At 36.4% G+C, this 19,200-nt stretch overlaps 3 protein-coding genes and 3 non-coding genes across 6 annotated transcripts; 1 reads left to right on the top strand and 5 right to left on the bottom strand.

Annotated features, from left to right (window-relative positions):
• Positions 1–90: 90 nt before the first annotated feature.
• On the bottom strand, positions 91–172 carry Trnas-aga. Its single transcript has one exon. It is a non-coding gene; the product is annotated as a tRNA-Ser (tRNA).
• A 1,941-nt stretch (positions 173–2,113) lies between these two features.
• On the bottom strand, positions 2,114–2,241 carry Trnal-caa. Its single transcript has 2 exons — positions 2,204–2,241; positions 2,114–2,158 (listed from the first exon to the last, which is right to left on the bottom strand). It is a non-coding gene; the product is annotated as a tRNA-Leu (tRNA).
• A 346-nt stretch (positions 2,242–2,587) lies between these two features.
• On the bottom strand, positions 2,588–2,660 carry Trnav-cac. The gene has a single exon. It is a non-coding gene; the product is annotated as a tRNA-Val (tRNA).
• Positions 2,661–4,012: 1,352 nt separating this feature from the next.
• Positions 4,013–6,690, bottom strand: LOC108580339 (kinesin-like protein costa). The gene has a single exon (XM_017944071.1). It carries the CDS (start codon positions 6,563–6,565, stop codon positions 4,013–4,015), a length of 2,553 nt encoding a protein of 850 aa, XP_017799560.1. The 5' UTR covers positions 6,566–6,690.
• Positions 6,691–7,697: 1,007 nt separating this feature from the next.
• On the top strand, positions 7,698–14,403 carry LOC108580365 (lipopolysaccharide-induced tumor necrosis factor-alpha factor homolog). Its single transcript, XM_017944098.1, has 4 exons — positions 7,698–7,862; positions 8,909–9,100; positions 11,981–12,281; positions 13,961–14,403. The coding sequence occupies exons 2-4, from the start codon at positions 8,914–8,916 to the stop codon at positions 14,061–14,063; spliced, it is 591 nt and encodes a 196-aa protein (XP_017799587.1). The 5' UTR covers positions 7,698–7,862; positions 8,909–8,913; the 3' UTR covers positions 14,064–14,403.
• A 1,725-nt stretch (positions 14,404–16,128) lies between these two features.
• LOC108570108 (acetylcholine receptor subunit alpha-L1) lies at positions 16,129–19,142 on the bottom strand. Its single transcript, XM_017931902.1, has 8 exons — positions 19,012–19,142; positions 18,102–18,330; positions 17,971–18,015; positions 17,787–17,896; positions 17,516–17,696; positions 16,755–17,448; positions 16,473–16,681; positions 16,129–16,335 (listed from the first exon to the last, which is right to left on the bottom strand). Exons 2-8 carry the CDS (start codon positions 18,279–18,281, stop codon positions 16,129–16,131), a joined length of 1,626 nt encoding a protein of 541 aa, XP_017787391.1. The 5' UTR covers positions 18,282–18,330; positions 19,012–19,142.
• Between the last annotated feature and the right edge of the window lie 58 nt (positions 19,143–19,200).

Here is a 19,200-nt window from a genome sequence, read left to right as displayed (position 1 = left end):
TGTTCGTTTCTATAGAGTCAAAAAATATTTACTAAGAATACATATTTCTTCTCAAATTTTCTTTAATATGAAAAAAAAACACCAATGATCCGCAGTCGGTAGGACTCGAACCTACGCTCCCAGAGGGAATCTAATTTCTAGTCAGACGCCTTAACCACTCGGCCACGACTGCTTCGTTTGACGTTTCGAAAGTTGCAAAAATCAAGGTCAAATAAATTCGAAGTAGAAAAGTCGCGATTATTCAAATCATAACTTGTGCAACGTAGCATTTTCGAAATATTCAGTAGCCAATTGTTAATAAATAGTTTATAAAGTACTTGATTACTGTAAGAAATTTGAATAAACTTTATTTACTCGGTTTCAAATAGAGAAAATGTTCTCGTTTTGATGTCCGAACATGTTCTGTTTCAGGAAAGAGAGCTTTTCGTCCACGTTAGAATGATGTCGCCTCTATCGTCCGGTAAATCCTCCCTGTAACCTTGGGGGGAAATGCAAAAGAGTGGGGGACCTAGGATTATCCAATTAAAAACCAGGGGGGCGGTTTCTCGATTACGCAACGCCTACAGGTCACGTATTTCGTCGCTGACGACGCACAAAAAGTCTCTTGTTCGAAAAACTAAGGTCCCTATCATAAATCCTAAGGTTCCTCTTTTCATTGCGTGTGGGCTTACGATGTCAATTGCTATTGAGGGTGATCTGGCTGGGAAATTTTTCGAGGGAAAGTTGTTTTCGTTTTCCAGCCAAATACAACTCCTTTAGAAAATACACAATCCTTGGCAAACGAATTGACTTTCTCAAACACGGTATCGTCTTGTGTCGACGCAGCGTAAGCCTAAACACGTGGCTTCAACGATAAGATTCTAAAGTGAAGACCATCTCATTGTCCTAGTCGGAGAGACAAATGCGCAACGGTGCGCGTCACGGCCTTATATAGACTCGAGTGTTTATTTCCCGCCATCACTACTTCTTCTACAAGTTCGCCGAGAACGAGGTACTATTTATAAATCTACCGAACAACGATTTATCGAATGTTTTTGTAATTTTTGCAATTTCACATGTTGTCCACTATTTATTGCAATCTTGTGTATAATAATTGATAAAACTTTTGCAACTTTAAGAATTTTTTAAACAGTTTTATGTCAATATTCTATTTGATTTAGATGCAGGAATTTATTCAAAATATAATTATTCTGGGCAGGTGTAATTTCAAACAAAATATATATAATAGAAAATAGAAGTGTACAGCTACGTTTAATATAATTCCACGTAAGTCTACGCCGTTGCATCTCAAAACCACGCTGTCTCTACTCTGTTTTCTACACTGACTCTTCCATATTAACTTTCTCAGTCTGACCTACTACATTGACTTTTCCACATTGACCTTGCGCACGCATCTTCCAGACCTTTCTCTATTCTTTCACTCGCACATTCTCTCTCTTCCTTCTACTATTTTCCTCTCGTTCTACGCAGTCATTTCGAGGAGACATTCAGTCACGTCCACTTAAATCCTTGGGTGGCCACACACCCTTCGTTCACACGATATTCTCAAGCACTCAGTCCCAAACACTTTTCTTTCGCACTTCTATTGTCGCCCCGGCTCAAGTATTCTCCGTTCACTCAACTCTCGCATCGGACTAAACACGCACAGAAATTCTATCATTTCTACATGTAAATATTTATATGCAGGGTGTTCGGTCACTTCTGGGAGAAATTTAATAAAGAATCAAAAATAAAGAATAAAATACTGCGTTTGAGGCTTCGTCTTTTACAACTAAAATCTACGCCCAAGGAAGCAAGTTTTATGCGCTGTGCTAGGCCAGGCAGCCGCGCGACGGATAGGTCAGTACCGGTCAGAATTTTTGAATAGAAAAGGTGAATATGCTCCTTCAGTTGAAAATCTTTTTACAAATATCAAATAATTTCACGGCATAAGCAGATAATGCATTACTTTTTATTACAAGGAAAAAAAAAAGAATACTCTGCAACGAGAATCGAACTCGAGTCACATGCGTTATTTGCAATAGGAGATATCTCAAAAGATTTTTATAAAAAATAATCGAGTTACTGAGAGTGTTATTGTATGAAAAATGCTTGTAACAGTTGCAAAAGAATTTGTCAGAAGTGGGATTCGAACCCACGCCCTCAGAGAGGACCAGAACACTCATGAAAACTCAGTTAACTAAACTGAGAAGGTGTGAGAAACCTTGAGTCTGGCGCCTTAGACCGCTCGGCCATCCTGACACTTGATTGTGTCTTCTCTTAAAATGAATGACATTGTTAATTCCTAAATTAGTTCTATAATTGCATAATACAATTCTGTATTTTCGATATAATATTGTACAAATTGTAATAAAAAAAAAAGGAATTGTAATCGTAAGTACTTGTATGCTGATATATTCGAGTATTATGCAATAAGTAATTTTTTAAATTATTTATACTCTCAGTAATACGTGTAATACGTGTATATAAAATTCTAATTTCTACAGGTTGAAATTTTGAAAAATTATAGATATGTGAAAAAATATATAAACGTTATTCTAATGTACTACTTTTAGTAAAAACATTAAAAAAGAAAAAAAAGCACAACTGTTTCCGCCCGGGATCGAACCGGGGACCTTGTGCGTGTGAAGCACACGTGATAACCACTACACTACGGAAACTACGTTAAGTTAGTTTTTATAAGTCTTTTATTTCTTGCCACCAGAAATTTATTTAAATATCTAGCATAAATTTTCTTGTCGGATTTGTACCACATGCTACATAAAAGAATAAACTCAGGCGGCAAAATACTCGATAGAGTTCTCAAATTGAGAATGCAAAATAATACTGTGTTCGGTTCCTTTTATATCTGCTCGACCGATTTTATAGATTGCTGTGGTCTGTTACGCCGACACGGTGTGAATTTGAGGATTCTTTCTCAGATAATGAAATTTCATCGCTTCTTGAATCTCATATTTTCGAATTTACATTGTCGTTTGATCGTAGAATAAAAAAAACACATACTTCTTTTTCAATAATTGATTATTTATTTATTTATTGTTTTCATTTCCAGAAATTGTGAAGGATATTAATCCTTCTGGCCCTTTTAGCTACTCTTCTAATTGCTTGTGGTAATCGAACGTGACTTTACGATGTGCTTGAAATAAATTATTTATTACTAATTTCTTTTTTTTTCTCTATAATTCTGCAACTTATTTTACGGATTATTGTAGAACACGAGAGTACTATATTTCAGGGCCCAAAGGGTTAAAGACCAATATCATATTTAACATATTATCATCAATGTTTATTATATTTACAAAATTGCAATAAATTATGTGTAGGAAGTCAATGAGTACGAACTTATACATATAATGACTGCTTTTACAGTAACGAGTATGAAATACAATTATCGGTATTAAATAGAGCTGTGAAAAAAATGTCGCGACCTATGATGTATATCATTGAATACTTGTCATATTTAATAGAACGAGTATTCAAATGATTGTTGACAATAAGAATTTCCTTTGATATTTGAAACACAAATACGCTATACGGTGTTTATGGCATTTAAACGCGATACTTATTTATTTAATTGATTAAATAACATTTTGGGAGAGACATGCATGTGATATCTTGATCGAGATTTAATATTCTTGATTCGACGATTAATACTATGAATTATAAATTGAATTTATCTTACGATTATACAATAACTACCGATTGATAATCGAACAAGGGAAGTGATAATGTGATCATGCAATGAAATTGCGCATGTTCATTGTTCTATCCAGAGTAAATTGCCATTACTGCTAATTCTGCCTTTCGCAAAATCAGAAAAGCAACAATCCTCACGTGAAATACGAACAACTGACTGACTGTTTTTCCAAATGTTCGAAACGAACGTGTGTATGTTCCGTTAAATGAGAATCAATAAAAGTAACGCCTAGATACTGTACAAAAAAGTAAAAAAATAAAAAAGAAATGCTAATCGAGGAAAAACGTAGAAAAGAAAAGTGCACTCTAAAAGAGTTCATTTCTTTTTCTTATCGCAGTCGGTGGTCTTTTGTATTATCAATTTATTTCGCTGTCTAGTGACTTTGGTTGTTGGCCGACTACTCGGTGCAATTTGTTTCAATCCTTGCTGCGATATTTTCGCTGGACTAGTTGCACGCGGAGGTGTTGGTCCTTTCAGAAGAGCCTCGACATCCGCTAATCGTTTTCTCAACGTTCTGTTTTCACGTTTGTATTTCGCCAATTCAGATTCTTTGTCCAGTCTCTCGTGACCAGAGCTGCCGGTCTCCTCTGCAAAGTGTCTGAACATAAGATGTAACTTTTCCTCGTGCTCCCTTTGCATTAAAACTAATCTTCTCTCGGCTTCCAATTTAGTCTGTTTCAATGCGTTAGTCAACGTTTGCACCTGCCATTCCTGTGTCTCTATGTGACTCTCCAATTCGGCAGTCTGCACCTCCAAATTCTTCGAGCTCTCCTTCAAATCGATCACCTTCAAGAAATATTTATAAAACAAAGTTCTCATTTCTCCGTCTGAAAGTTTCGCCAGTCTTTCCATCAACATTCTCTCTCCTTTCTCGCGTTGAGATTGATTCTCATCGAATCCTTTTCGTCCACAAATCATCTCGTTCTTGTGTTCAATCATAGCATCGATCGCCTCGATCGTTTCCCCGCATTCTAATAGTTTTCGTTCCTCCACGGTGGACAGAGTTTTCTCTTTTTGAAATTTTTCGTCTAGATCGCATTTTTCATCCACCAAGCAATCCCTGGTACGTCGTAAGTTTCGAATCTCGTGGCGTAGAGCTTCCTTTTCGTCGATGTCCGCTGTTCTCTCCAAATCCATGGATTTTTCCTTTAAAACATGGTCAAGATGTGATATTCTAGCACTGACGTCTAACAAGTTCTTTTTCTTATCGGAGTAGTCAGTTTTTGATTTGCTGTTATTCTTTTCGTCCTCACTCTCTGACTGCATCTCTTTTAGTTTGGAAGCCGTCAAATTGTACTTTTCTTCGAGATCGCGAATTTTCTTCTGATCCCCTGCTAGTTCCTCCTCTAACTGTTTTTTACGTTCCTCCTCTTTCCTTAATTGTTTCTTCAACTTCTCCATTTGCTTCTTGGAAGTGTTTAAAGAACTCTCAAGTTCTAACACTTTCTTAGCAGAATCACCTGCAATTTGTTTGATCATTTCAATATCCATTAATCTCTTCTCATAATGAAAAGCCATGTTTTTGTATAGTTCAATTTCTTTCTTATGCGCAGACTTTTCCTCTGTGTCCTTATAGATTGATGCATTTTCTGCTCTGGCTAGATGACTCCTTGTATTGTAATATTCCTCCTCTAATTTACTCCACTTGCATTGAAATTTTTGCTTTGCGCTGGCACGTGCATCAGAATTCTTTATCATATCTGCAATGAATTTTTCCTTGATTTTAATAGTTGTTTGTAGCTCTTCTATGCATTTATGGGCTCCATCTAAATCTGATTGTATTTTCTTCACTTGAGTTTGCTTTGCTTCATTATTCATTGCTAATGCTTTCAGTTCCTGTATGGGTTCTGGCATTTCTGTCGTCTTAAGAGCATCGATTAATAAATCTGGTGAATTATCATTGTGAGTTGTGAAAGTTTCATTGATAATTGTTTCAGGTTCATGATTATCTAAGATTCTTATACTAGTGAACTCAGATGTTTTGTTATCAAACATATGATTCTGGATAGGTTTAAAGCTATCGTTAAAAGCTAATACTTCGTTACACATTTCAGAACCAGGAAGCATAGAATTTCTTCTGGAATTTGGATTTCTAAGTGGTGTAGGTCTAGTTGCAGGGACATAATTATTATTGGTATTTATAGATCTTTTTATAGATGGGATGATTTGAATACTTGTTGATTTGAATTCATCCTTTTTAGAATCAACAAGTCTATCTGTTTCCATCTTAAGTTTATTCATGCATTCGTACAATTTTTCTAAGAAGTCTGGATTTTCTGAACTGATATCACTATGGTCCTCTTCCTCTTCTTCTTCATCATCATCATTAGTTTCAGACATTTCACTCTCTGAACTGGATGAACAATTTAAATTGATCTTTCTTTCCATTTGATGAAGAGATTCATCTGTCTTTTCATCAGTTTCAGTTACTTCTTCTATTCTTTCTAACGATCTTCTGGTATTTTCGGTATAACCTTGTAAGCTAACAGTATCGTCACTGGCAATACATTCTTCATACTCTTGTTTCATACAAAGCCATTGTTCAATCTGATCTTGTTCTGTATGAGGTAGAATATTACTTGTCATAAGCTTAGTGAAGAGACCCTCTGCGTTTGAGACTAGTTTAGACCATTGTGCTGCTGCAAATTCTAATCTAAATATATCAGCACTAGAACTACGTTCTCCTGATGTAGCAGAGGTCATTGTATCGTGAGTTTCATCTCCTGTTTGTTCGCTTTCTTCTTCAGTAATATGCTGTTGTTGATGATTATTATGAGGATAAGATGGCACATTAGTCATATATGGTGTGTAACATTGATGGTTGTCCAACATCGTTTGATGATGGATCCAAGGAGTGTAATGCATCATTTTGGAGATTTTATGTTATACAATTTAACATAATAGATACAGTTCCATTAACTGATATGAACTGCTCTGAATAAATATTCGATGGTTTCCTATTACCATCCCTTTTTCTTCTAAGATAATATCATTATTCGATATATTGAAGTTTAACACTTATTTCCATGATTTCTAACCTATCTGGAACTACTATGTTCCAACATTGTATGTAAAACTTTGCAATCTCTACTGTTGCTGCTACATTTTTTATATTTTAAACAATGTACATGGAATTTAGTTTGATATATTCAGATACATTTGCTAGAATATTTTATAAAGTTCTATGTTCAATAAGTTACAGATATATGTAGCAGAAAGTGTTGCCAACTTATAATTAATATGCAAAAAAACATCTTTGTAGTATTATGGATGTATTTATATTACTAATATATTGGTAATTCAAGTTTGTTGTAATATATCAGGATATAAAAAATATAGCATATATACTGTGTATAAGTAAATAAATTGTATAAGTAAGAAGGAAGTTTCTTGAAATAAATCACAGGATGAAATCTTTAAAAGTGAATTTTCCAACAGTGTAACGAAAATCAAGAAAGTGAGATATTTAAATATTATTATATTAAAGAATTTTATGCTTTTACTTACAAAATTCATAGCTTCTGCGTTTAGACTTCATTTCTACACCTTGCATCACTATTTTTATTCTTCTTCACAAACATTATTGCACTTTTATAAGCGTACTCACTGTGACAGAACGCAGTAGTAGTTTATACTGCGCCGCGAACAAGGAGGAATCAAATGACTTTCCAATAATTTTCACTTTAACAATATTTTTACAAAAAATTACAGGAAATACACAGAAAATATTTCTACTAATAAAAACAAAAAATACATCCGAAAGAATAATAAAATTCTTATAGAATCACTGTATTTTAGTGATAATCATATACGTATAAAATTATTTCTTACTTTTCGCGCCATTTTCTCCAGTTTTACTTCTGAAATGTAACGAGCAATTTGATTGGCTCACGTTAGAAGTTGCAACAGAGTCTTGTCAGTCGTTCTAGCGGTAGTTATACTACAGTTTTTTGCGAGTGCCGCGTGTTTTTCTTCGTTTCAGTTATAAATACGCGTCGAAAGTGTTCGACATAATGTTCAAAGATAACTAAACGTCGGTTAGTGCAGTACGTGCAACAGTGTTTTCATGGTGCACATATCCATTAGTCCTTTGGAGTATTCAACTATAACCTCCATATAAGAAGAGGCATCTGATTGATTCCGAAATTCTGTGATCTTAATATCGGTAAGTATACCGTTTTATTGCTCTAATTTAACTTCCTCTGTGATAAAAGATTCTTTATTAGGGATATCGCGATAGGTAGTATATATGGGAATTACGATTTAGGTAGCCTTGTCACAATTGTGACAGGGGTTACATCGATGCGTCAAATTTTTACGTCATGTGCGTGTTTGATGTGTCTGAATTAAAAAATCAATATTTATTTCACACCTGTTACTATTTCCCTACTTTACGTTGCACAATTAGATGCTTATATAATTGGTGTCACATACACACTGTGCTCGGGTTCTTTACAAAATCACGAAGATTTTTTAAAACAATAAATTCATATATTTGTTAACGGTCTGTGACTTCTTCAGATTACTCATTGACGTGGAATTCAGGCTACAAAAAAAAAAAAGAAAAAAGAATGATTCCAGGAAGACGCATTTCAGCATTTCTTATTTAAGCTATTTACATAATGTATAAATCCTGATATTTATTTTTCTTGGGAAAACATCGCGATCGATAATATGAATTTACACTGAGTCACTACATACTTAATTCGCGTTATGATAATTATCACGTGTTGGCATCCAGTGGATGTTACATTACGTGACTCGCAATGGTTTTAATAAAAATTGCATAAACTTTATAACATATATTTCTAAATTCTCTCGATGTCGATGTAATTTCTACGTATCCGTATTGAATCGAGATTTAACGGAAAATGCTGGAGTCACGCTTACGTGTAATGTAATCCAGCTTTAAGGCTAAACAAAGGACATTACGAGCTCTGAATTTCCTACGCACGGGCCTGTTAAGCGAGCACACATCGTGTCGTCTCTGTTACTTAACATCCGTTCAACTTTCTATTCGCGCACGGCCACTTTCGTGCTCATTTGCTCGCATTGTTTGGTTCTTTAAAGACGATTACTATCCGCCAATTCTCGAGTTAACCTAATTCAATAAAACCCAAAACAATTGGAAATTGGATTTTCGTTCTTTCCTAACGTACTAACTCGTTCTTTTTCCTTTCTTTCTTAAAGTATGCTAAAATGTTGTTTCAGGAAGAATGAAAAAAAATATGAAACTGCCCGATGAAACTGAAAAAATGCCCAGTGGGAGCACTGAACCCTCAGCTCCTCCACCCATGGCTCCTCCATCTTATGAGGAAGCTGTTGAAAATGCAACTCGTCTTCCCCGCCATCCAAACATTCCACCGTATCCCGTAGGACCATCCTCTATGCCAATACCAATTCGTAAGTATCATTTTAAGTATTAGTTCAATCCTGAACCCGACTCTTCGTTTTCTGTCGTTTTTGTAAACATCCAAAAGTCTACTATCAAGTCTCCTCCACTGCTGTCTCCAGGTCCAACGATGGGAATATTTTGTTTCTATTAATTAGAATTTTTTTAAAGCTAACAAGGGAGTACAGTTGAAATGACAATCACCGATATTGATGAAATTTTGGTATATGGTAGTATGTACTCGAACAAATATTCGATACGTATTTTTTCTTTATTGGCAATCGTCCACATGAATGGTTGAAAATCGTGCCTCAAAGATGGCGGCAATAAACATATTTGGTCGGAATTATTTGTTATTTGTAAAACCTGTTATTGTAAAATACAAAATTCGTGTATTTACGTTACTTCTGTATCTCTGATAGCTTTTTGAGATATTAGACTAATATTTACTACCTCCAATTTCGAGGGCGATTTCCACCGTTTCACCGTGGATGATTGCCAATTGAATATTTTTTTCACAGCTACTATACAGGGTGTCCCCAAAATCGTGGTACAACCGATCGGTGATTCCATACGTGAAAATAAATTAAAAAAAAGAAAGAATAACATTTGTTCATTTAAAGCTTCGTTTTCAAAGAAATTGAGTTTGAGAATCCATTAGGTATCCGTGTATTAACTGCCAGTTTCGAGGTATGAAACTTCTGTTTCTGCTCGTGTTTGTATTATTAAACGTGGATAATGTCACGATTGGCTTCCTGTTATTGTTGCTGTTGGTCTGTACCAGTAGTCCTTTTTTTTTTTTTTTCGTCGCGGCTTCTAAATACACAAATCGAGAATACGTTGATACGATATTTGCTTTGGGAGCATTTTATGGTAACGCGTTTGCGGCAAGTCGTTTGTACAGAGAACTGTTATTGAGAACACTACATAGTTACATTAATGAAACGATTCTTAACACGTTAAACGCCCAGCCTGTTTTGCTTACCGTTCCGTTCAGGCCACACTTGGCTGTCAAGTGGGCCATGCGAACTATAAACAGAAGACGACCAACGAAAAGTATACTGTCAGTCACCGGTGACTGATGCGGCCTGAACGGAAAGTATAGTGTCAGGCGCCGGTGACTGACATGGCGTTTAACGTGTTAAAAAGTGCGAATTTTATCCTTGTTTGTGAAACTATTCGAATTAAATGCAGAATAAAAGAAAGCGATAGTGCAGGTCGATTCATATTTTGGAAAGAAGCAAATCGTGACATTGATCGTGTTTAGGGGAAGTGTGACAGTTGAATACTTCGATTATCCAACTATTATACCTAAAGAAACAAATGACACATTACCACGCGTCTTTCTAGTGTCAAACACATTTTTCAGTTAGTTGTAGATCGATTGGACAAGCGATACTGATATCACACTTAATTTTGTTACGATTAAAAGCGGTACTTCTGTTCCAATCAAATTTTATCAAACCTTATTCTGAACTAAATGTAAGTATTCTTTTATGTTTTGACAATTAAATGTAGTTTAAGATACTTGAGTTTTTTTTATATTTTTTTTTTGGTATTGTAAAAGTGGTTAATAAAAATATTGGATCACGTCCATCGAGTAGCCCCGATCACTTTTATCTATTGTTTTATTTATAGTTTGTTCGCTTATGTCTTTCCAAGATTCTGTATAATATGAATAGTTTTATTTTAAAAATGGGTAAAAAATGCCGAAATTTAAAGGACGAGTAAGCAATGAAGGTATACGGGATGAAAATAACACGAAAGACGTAACGGTGAATTATCACTAAGATTAGCTACTGCATCACGTAGTTCTCTACGAGATAAAAAACGGTCAAGAAATAATTCTTAAGCCGAAATTATGTCGCTTTGACTCAACTTTTAATGAGGAATTTTCAGGGCAACTTTATAATCACAATTGGACAATCGCCTAATGCCATTGACTAGAACAGAGTTTTTAAAACTAGCTTTTGATTCGGCAGAACGTCTTAATATTCCTCATAGATTTCGAGGAAGACTCATAATGATACATATATAGTGCTTCAATAACATAACAATGAATGATATAATATTATTTGCGATATTTATAAGAATATTTAACAGAAAAGTGAATAAAATAAATACAAAAATTACTGTTCGGGGCTACCCGCCATTTTTTGAATCCTTAAAACTAAAGGCCAAAATTCACTGGTGCTTTTCTTAAAGTCATATACGAGATATACTCAAATTTTAGAATTATAGTAAAAGAAGAAGGTCTAAAGTTCATTTTTTGAAAGCTTAGTTCGACTTTTTGTTAGTGTATTTTTTTACTATTTCATTTCAATGTCCGGGGCCACCCACTCTTCCCCTTATAGTTACAAACACGAGCAGAAACAGAATAACTCAATAACTCAAATAAAAAAATTTTAGTTTTTCTCTTGGACTTATTTTACCGCGATTTTGTTTCAGCAAAATCGGCGATTATCATTTCGAGAAGTTCTAAAAAAGCAAAAAGAGAAAAATTTAGGGACCTCACAAAAAGTTAATATGGGGTGAGATACGCAGTAATCCTTTAACCCTCCGTAGGTAAACATATTTTTTCACACTCCGTAGGTAAACTAAGTCGTTTATCTCCAAGTCTAATTTCCTTACCGTTCTATATTTTCAAAAAATCTGAATAAATTCTAGGGTACTTCTCTATTGTATCATAAAATTGTTCGTTAAGTCAGATGTTTCAAACTTCTTTCAATAAAAATCAGAAATTCGTTTCGAAGAAATTTTGGCTTGGGTCATTGACGACCCGGATTGCCTATGGAGGGCTAAATTTGAAAGATAAAACATCCATCCGACGAAATGAACGGAAACGTTGGAAGAAACACAATTAGACGAACGGGGGTTGATTGGAATTTCAGAAAATCAGCCACCGAGCAAAACAACGTTGTCTCCCGTACCACCGTATCCACCGGTTTATTCAGGACCCAGCGAGCCACCACCTTCGCACTCGCAGACGCAAACGCAGGCACAGCCTAATGAAAATCCGAGCGCTGTACCTGGGCCGAAAATTCGGGTCGTCTATCAGCCAGTGCTTTATTCCTTGACCTCGACTTCGACAAAAACGATCTGTCCGACATGTCACACAAGCATTAAGACTAACACGGTATCAGATCATCAGCTGAGCGCCCATATTTGCTGTATCATCCTCTGCTTACTTGGGTGAGTACCTTGATTCATTATGCTTCGTTGCTTGTGCACCTTTTTTTTTTTGCTTCTAACCCCTTGCCTTATTATATCGAGTTATTATAATCCAGATACGACAAAGAGAAGCTGTGTTTGTAGTAAATTATAAATTTGTTATGTTATGTGCAATATTAAGTTTTAACCCATTAATCAGCACAAGGTTGTGTAAACGAAACATTTTACAGAAACTAATGAAAAAGATTGTATTATCTTAGCAATTCAATTGGATCCAACGTGTGTTACAAAGGATACAGTGTTTTATGTCCTTGAATTTATTAATGTAGAATAAAGACCTAGTTATTGCTTGTGTGTAAGTTATTACCTGAACAGCCTAGTTATAAGGGAACTTCGGTAACCCGAAAATTCCGAGTTTTTTGAAACTTTGTGGGTTTGTAGGGGACCTCGAGAGAAGTATCGGGCAATTTTTTTTCGGGTGAAAGCAGCCCTTGAATGAAGATAAGTGTTACCTTATTTCTCTGTGTATCTTTAAAACTACAGAAGACATAAGAAAATGTTTATAATAAAAATTTAATCGCTGCTTATGTCGATGCTATTAAATTAATAAAAGCACGCATACTTACGCACACACGCAGACTTGGTAACTGATAACCCATCGTTCAAAGTGGAATGACGACGACACAAAAAGCACGTATCGATTAAAATTATTTAAATACTACATTATTCCATAAGTTTCACATATCTAGCATATTTATTTGACATATTTTTCGAAAATTCGAAATTTTTCATCACAATGGTAGTGGAAGATTATTCATTTAACAGCACAGCCTTATAAGGCATAAAAAGCCATTAAATTTTTATTATAAAAATTTTTTTATATCTACTACAGTTTTAAAGATATACAGGGAAATAGGGTAACACTTATCTTCGTTCAAGGGCTGTTTTCACCCCGAAGAACCGAAATTGGGCCGAAAAAAATTGCCCGAAACTTCTCTCGAGGTCCCCTACAAACCCGGAAAGTTTCAAAAAAGTCGGAATTTTCGGGTTACCGAAGTTCCCTTGCTGGTCCTTTTCAGTTTTTTGGGTTGAGAAAATGTATGTAGAAATACACCATTTTACATACATTTCATTTGAAATACCACACCGTCCTATTACTTAAAACTGTATTTAATGCTCACAATTTTTTTTTTTTATCATTGTAACTACCTACTCACGTGTACGTTTGTTTACAATACGAAGTATTATCCTGAAAATAATATTTCTTTCGCTAGTAAGTTTTTTTTTAATAGGTAATTAATCCACTGTTCTGTGCTTTGTTGCGTGAATTTTAGGAAAACTGCAATATCCGCCCCGACAATAATAATCCTACATATCATAACGCAATACGTATCTGTGCAACCGTCCTGCATTTTCCTCTTAGCACTGATATCTATGTTGTGACACCTTATTTTGTTTGTTCTTCTGTCTCTTGGTTTTCTATGTTCTCCATTCTGCGATTATTTCACACCGGCTCATAATCACTTTACGGAAGTGATGCGAAACATTCTCTTCCTACACTGGCATGGGATCTCCGCAACAGCTTCTAGGGACAGGGTTTTTAGCTCCCTCAGGGGGAAAAGAACCTTCATGCTTTCGGTGTTGGTGTAAACGTTAGATAGCGCAAAATCAATTTTCACCGATGGTCTTTCAAATTTCAGATGTTTCCTTTGCTCGTGCCTGCCGTATTACATGAGCAACTTTAAGACTGTCCATCACTTTTGTCCGAAATGTAAAAATTATATCGGTATATGGAAGGGCTGAGCCGTGTCCCATAACCGGCGAGACACTTTGTATATTTATTGTTACGCGGTCCTTTATGTAATCAGATACAGTGTAACATTTATCGGGGAGTAGTTGATATTTCCCTGCTTGTATTAAGTTTTAAGAGGAGGAACTATTCGACGAGATCGTCATAGGTTGTATCACCGAATACTATATTATATGACGCTTATTTCTTGCGAGACGAATGCAACCTGTAATGTGTGATAGTCACGATTGTAGATTCTATATGTTGATTTATAAGTGAGATGAGTGGGTCGAGTGTTGTACGTATGTACGTGGGATTTATAGATAGCGTGTGATGGTGTTATATAGATATAATCGAGCGTTCGTTCTTGAGCGCGTTGTCGTTCTCGCTTGCATTTTGTCATATTTCGTAGTCCTAGGATGATATTTCTAGAATCGAGGAGAGAAATTTGCCTGAAACACGAAGCGAGGAGGATAATCATGTATTTCCTACTTTCTTCCGTGTTGTCAGTTTTGGTAAAGATCTGTTTGACTGAGAATCGTTCTCTTATTTTCATTTCTTTCGCTTTTTTTCTTTGTTTGATTTTTCACGCGTAATATTGGCGAGGACAGATATAAGAGAACGATCAATCGAGAGCGTGCACGAAAGAAAAGTTGTCCCATCTCCTGTTCGCAATAACGTTCGCGCATTATTATTTTTGTAGTTTATTGGTGCTTCCGGGACTTTCAGTGAAACGTATTCCTGCATATTATATTATATACATATAGATGAACTATCCTGTAGAAAGGAGATATTTTTATGCGGATTACAGAAAAAGGAATTTGCAAATCGACGAGTTAAATCCGAATTGAAAAAATTAGCAGAACGAGAGAAATTCAGTTCACCTGGTTTCCGTTTCCGTGCTCGAATAATATAAACGACGAGTGATCTGCATCGGATGTTAAGTAATAAACCTTTAGAGACAGACACCTGTGTAAAAGGATGTTCGAAATAAAAGGAATAATTTTGTGGATATCCTCGAACTTTCATTAATATTCCACAGAGACAATATTTAATAGAATATTCCAAATGGTTGCTGTTTGATGTTTCACATATTTAAAATATATTTGACTCATACGCATTTGTATAGAATTTATATGCATCATACCGTTTTATTCCTTTTGCGCATTATAATTATGTTTCCTTTTCTTCAGCTAATCACGACGATATTAATCAGTTTTATATGTGATTTTACACGATCAATTTTCCAACAGTGTTTTAATATATACACATACTATATACATGTATTTTAATGTACGATATTTTCTTGTACGTGTTTGACATAATAAATTATACTTTCGTTTGGAAGTGTATGTAGGTCAGTGTATCTGGTCAATGAATTTTGTATACGATCGTAAGTACGGACGAACGATAGGATGCTTTATAATTATCGTTTATTTCATTTTCATAGGCATACAAGATATCGAACAAGTTACGAGTATATTTTTATATATATTTATATGTCGTTTTTAATGAAAAAGGTTTATTTATTTATCTTCTTTTTTTAATAGTTTGAAAAATTACGTATACTACATAACAATTTTCTTGAGATTGCTCTCTCGGGAAGATATCGATCCGAGGGTTAAAATCGTTTCTCCCTTATACACAATTAGAGTTTTCCGATGGGCAATTATAGTTCCGTTCGTACGTTGTACGTAACCGACGTTACAAAAAGTTTTCTCTACAAGTAATATTGCGCTGTCCATTTAGCAGTACGGTTAACAAGTTTATTGTTATCCAAGAGCACTTGTTCGTCGCGTACACGTACGTAATGGTGACAAGTACAAATGAAAACGTACCTATAGACATGAGACCTCTATCGAGAAATCGTATATTTGATAATAAAAAGATCAGAGAAGCCGAGGTTGTTGATACCCATTCGAATAGATCTGTACTTTCTCTCCGTGTAACAACGAAATATTCCGCAAAAAAATAAACGAGAAAACGTTTGATTGACGCAGCTTGTACTGTGATTCAAGTTCTATGAGAAATACGCGAAATCAGCACCTCAGCTATCTCGTCTACCATTTCTAACAAGGTCTACACGAGTGTCTCTAGCAAGTCACCGTGAGGAAGAAATTGCTGCTGCGCCACGGAAGAGTACTCCATGTCGATTGGTTTCGTGTTATCACGTAGCGCCGGAGCTTCACAGAGAATGACAAAGGTACCGACGATCGAAGCTATTGTGAAGATCCATAGGAACAGTCTGTCGAGAACCATAGCCACGAATCCCCAATCTTGATCTTCCTGTTGTGTACAATCGAGACCAATAAAGATATCAATAAACGTTAGTAATGAGTTGACCAATTGGACAGAAGAAGAAGAAAAAGAATGTAGAAAGTAGTGGATATAGGAAAATGTAGGATACGATAGTTAATACACACAGCGTTAAACTCGTCCTGCCTCTGTATATGATGTTGAATGAACATCACATTGTGTAAAGCCTTCTCCAGCTCGAAGGGATACTTTTTCTTAGGTGTTACGTCGCTTAAGGACTCGTCCAGGCCAGACATCACCGTAGGAAGTCCGTTGTACCCACCGATGCCTCCTAAGAATCTATTATGCGCAGTCGTAGTGTGCAGACCGTTACATCCTGAAAAATCACCATCCCGTTACACCTATCTTTCGTTCTTCTCCGTAGAATAAGAGGTTCGTCGATAACCCACCGCCAATTCGTTGATGACGAGCTGAATCCGGGGAAGACACTATGGAAGAGGAGTGGACAGCAGCAGCTACAGCAGCGTTGAACTTGCTCTTCTTACCGGATCTTCCTCTACCGTGTATCTTGTGGGCGGCGAGATCGTTTAGGAGATCATCAGGTACCCTCATCAGAAGTAATTTCGGTAATCTTCTTATGAAAATCTTTCTGACCCACGGCGCCATTTTGTGAGTACTCGGTTTGCGATAGTGAACGTTCAGTATAATGATCGTTATCACTACCGAGAGACCTACCAGGATCATCGTGAAAAGCAAGTACTTGCCGAGCAATGGTAGCGCTAACGACGTCGATGGTATAATTTCGGATATTAGTAAGAAAAACATGGTCTGTGATAGTAGAATGTTGATGCAGAGGGCGATCTTCTCTCCGGAGTCAGCTGGCAGGTAGAAAGCCAGCACAGACAGGTAGGAGATGCTTACGCATGGTACGATTAGGTTCACCGTGTAGAATAAGGTTTTTCGACGTAGCGTGATGTTGAAGAAGATGTCTGGGTAAGGTTCGTCGCAACAGGGATAGTATTTCTTGTGTCTCTCCGCTGGAACCCCTAGGATGTCCCATTCTACGCTAGGATAATACTCGCGAAGATCAATCCCCACTTCGACTTTGTCTCCTGTGTTTTGATTAATATGTTTCAAGTCGATCTGAAAGGGATCACATAAAGGCTCACTAGTTTAGTAAGCGCAGTTCTGTTTCTGGGTGTAAATTTACCTGGATACCGTCGTAGGTCCACGAACCGAATTTCATGAAGCAGGTCTGTTGATCAAATGGGAAGTATCGAACGTCTATTTCGCATGAAGATTTAAAAATCGCCGGAGGTGTCCACAAAACCTTCCCGGTATAATGTAAAATGGCCTTAGTCATCGTAGTCACTCCATATTCTCCGTCAGCACTGAAAATCTTCGTGTTTTCAATCTTTCCTAAAGCGAGAATCGGTAACGAGGAAAGTTCTCGGATTAAGTTAGGGTCTCATCTTACGTACTTGTTGTAAAGTACAATGTCAGGAAGCCATATGTGCTCGCTGGGTACATAGAGTTCGGTGACACCTCCGTATTCCGCTGGATCCCACTGAAACTTATGATCCTGCCATTCCTGAACAAAGTTTGTCTTCATTAATGCGATGCGCACACTTAGCAAAGTGTTATCTGAACTACTTCTAGACTTACGTGTTCGAGCCAAACGTTCGTCGTGAGAATTTGATCCTTTAAATTCTGCAAATTTTCAGTATTATTTATTACTCGCAAATTTTAACGTAGAAACATGTTATTTTTTTCTTATATTATACAAAATTACGTACGAGATCTATGAGCTGAGATAGACGGAGTCCAAGCTTAACAACTACCGTGTCGTTGTTATTGGAAACGGGGCGAATCAGTCGATTGTAATTCGATAGCAGATCGTCGTACAGTCTCTTTGCATCGGGATTGCTGTGGCATATCCTCGCGGACAGGATCAGGATGATTGCTTGCAGTATCATTTTGAGCAGACGTGTGGGCTAGTTTCTGTATTCCAGTCTAATTGGCATCCTATTTGTCGTATAATATAAATTTTTTACAGTTACAATTTCACGGTAGAAAAAGGTGGAAAATTTCTTTCTAAGGTAGAAAATTGAATTAAGCTTCGGTTTGGTTTCACTGATTTAATAATGCTTCACGATGCTTGTTACTTGCTGAATTAATAACCTGTTGCGTGGTAACTATTAACTTGTTTATATTAATTTTTCGTCAAATTTAAACGCAATTATTACGTTCAATATTTTTTTTCTTTCGAAGTTAGGCTTCTTACGGCTAAAAGCGTTGCTTCGTGTCAATGCTCCGGGATAAAGCCCCAGCCACGCTTTACGATCGTAAAATGTCGGATACAGCGTATACTATTATGACGTGTCGGTGTCATTCTGGTATAACTTAAGCCCGCCTAAATATTTCTTCGATCGGTTAGAAATCGCTATCGTAAATTTCGAGTTCGTTAGAACCGTCAAGTGTGGCAGGGGCTGAAGGTAAACTTAGTTCCTTCGAATCTTCCTTCAATCTTTCGCCGAAATGATTTTTCAAAAAGTGACAGTAATTTCTACAGTTTCAAAACCTAATCTTTCTTCGATCGATCAAAAAAAAAAAAAGAGGAAAGAATTTTACAAATCTTCTGTAATATCGATGTTTCTTCGTATCTAGGCGATGTTTACAGTAAAGTGAAAAAGAAAAGTTACATACTTTAGCTCCCGGTTCGCTTCAGTCTCCTGGAGCGCTCTTCCTAAGAGACCTGATCTTGCGTGCCCTCGCAAACACTCTCATAATCTAGCGCGGTCCCTTTCGAATAGCGGTGGCGGTGCGTTGACCAGGGGATCGGAAACGTGGCGAGGAGAGCCTCGAGGTCTCGCATTACTGACGCGTCCCGTGTCG

The sequence above is a fragment of the Habropoda laboriosa genome, unplaced genomic scaffold (genome assembly GCF_001263275.1).
Source record: "Habropoda laboriosa isolate 0110345459 unplaced genomic scaffold, ASM126327v1 scaffold9, whole genome shotgun sequence".
Classification (NCBI taxonomy): domain Eukaryota; kingdom Metazoa; phylum Arthropoda; class Insecta; order Hymenoptera; family Apidae; genus Habropoda; species Habropoda laboriosa.
The sequence above is the reverse complement of the archived record's forward strand: the minus strand, read 5'-3'. Positions and strand labels throughout refer to the sequence as shown.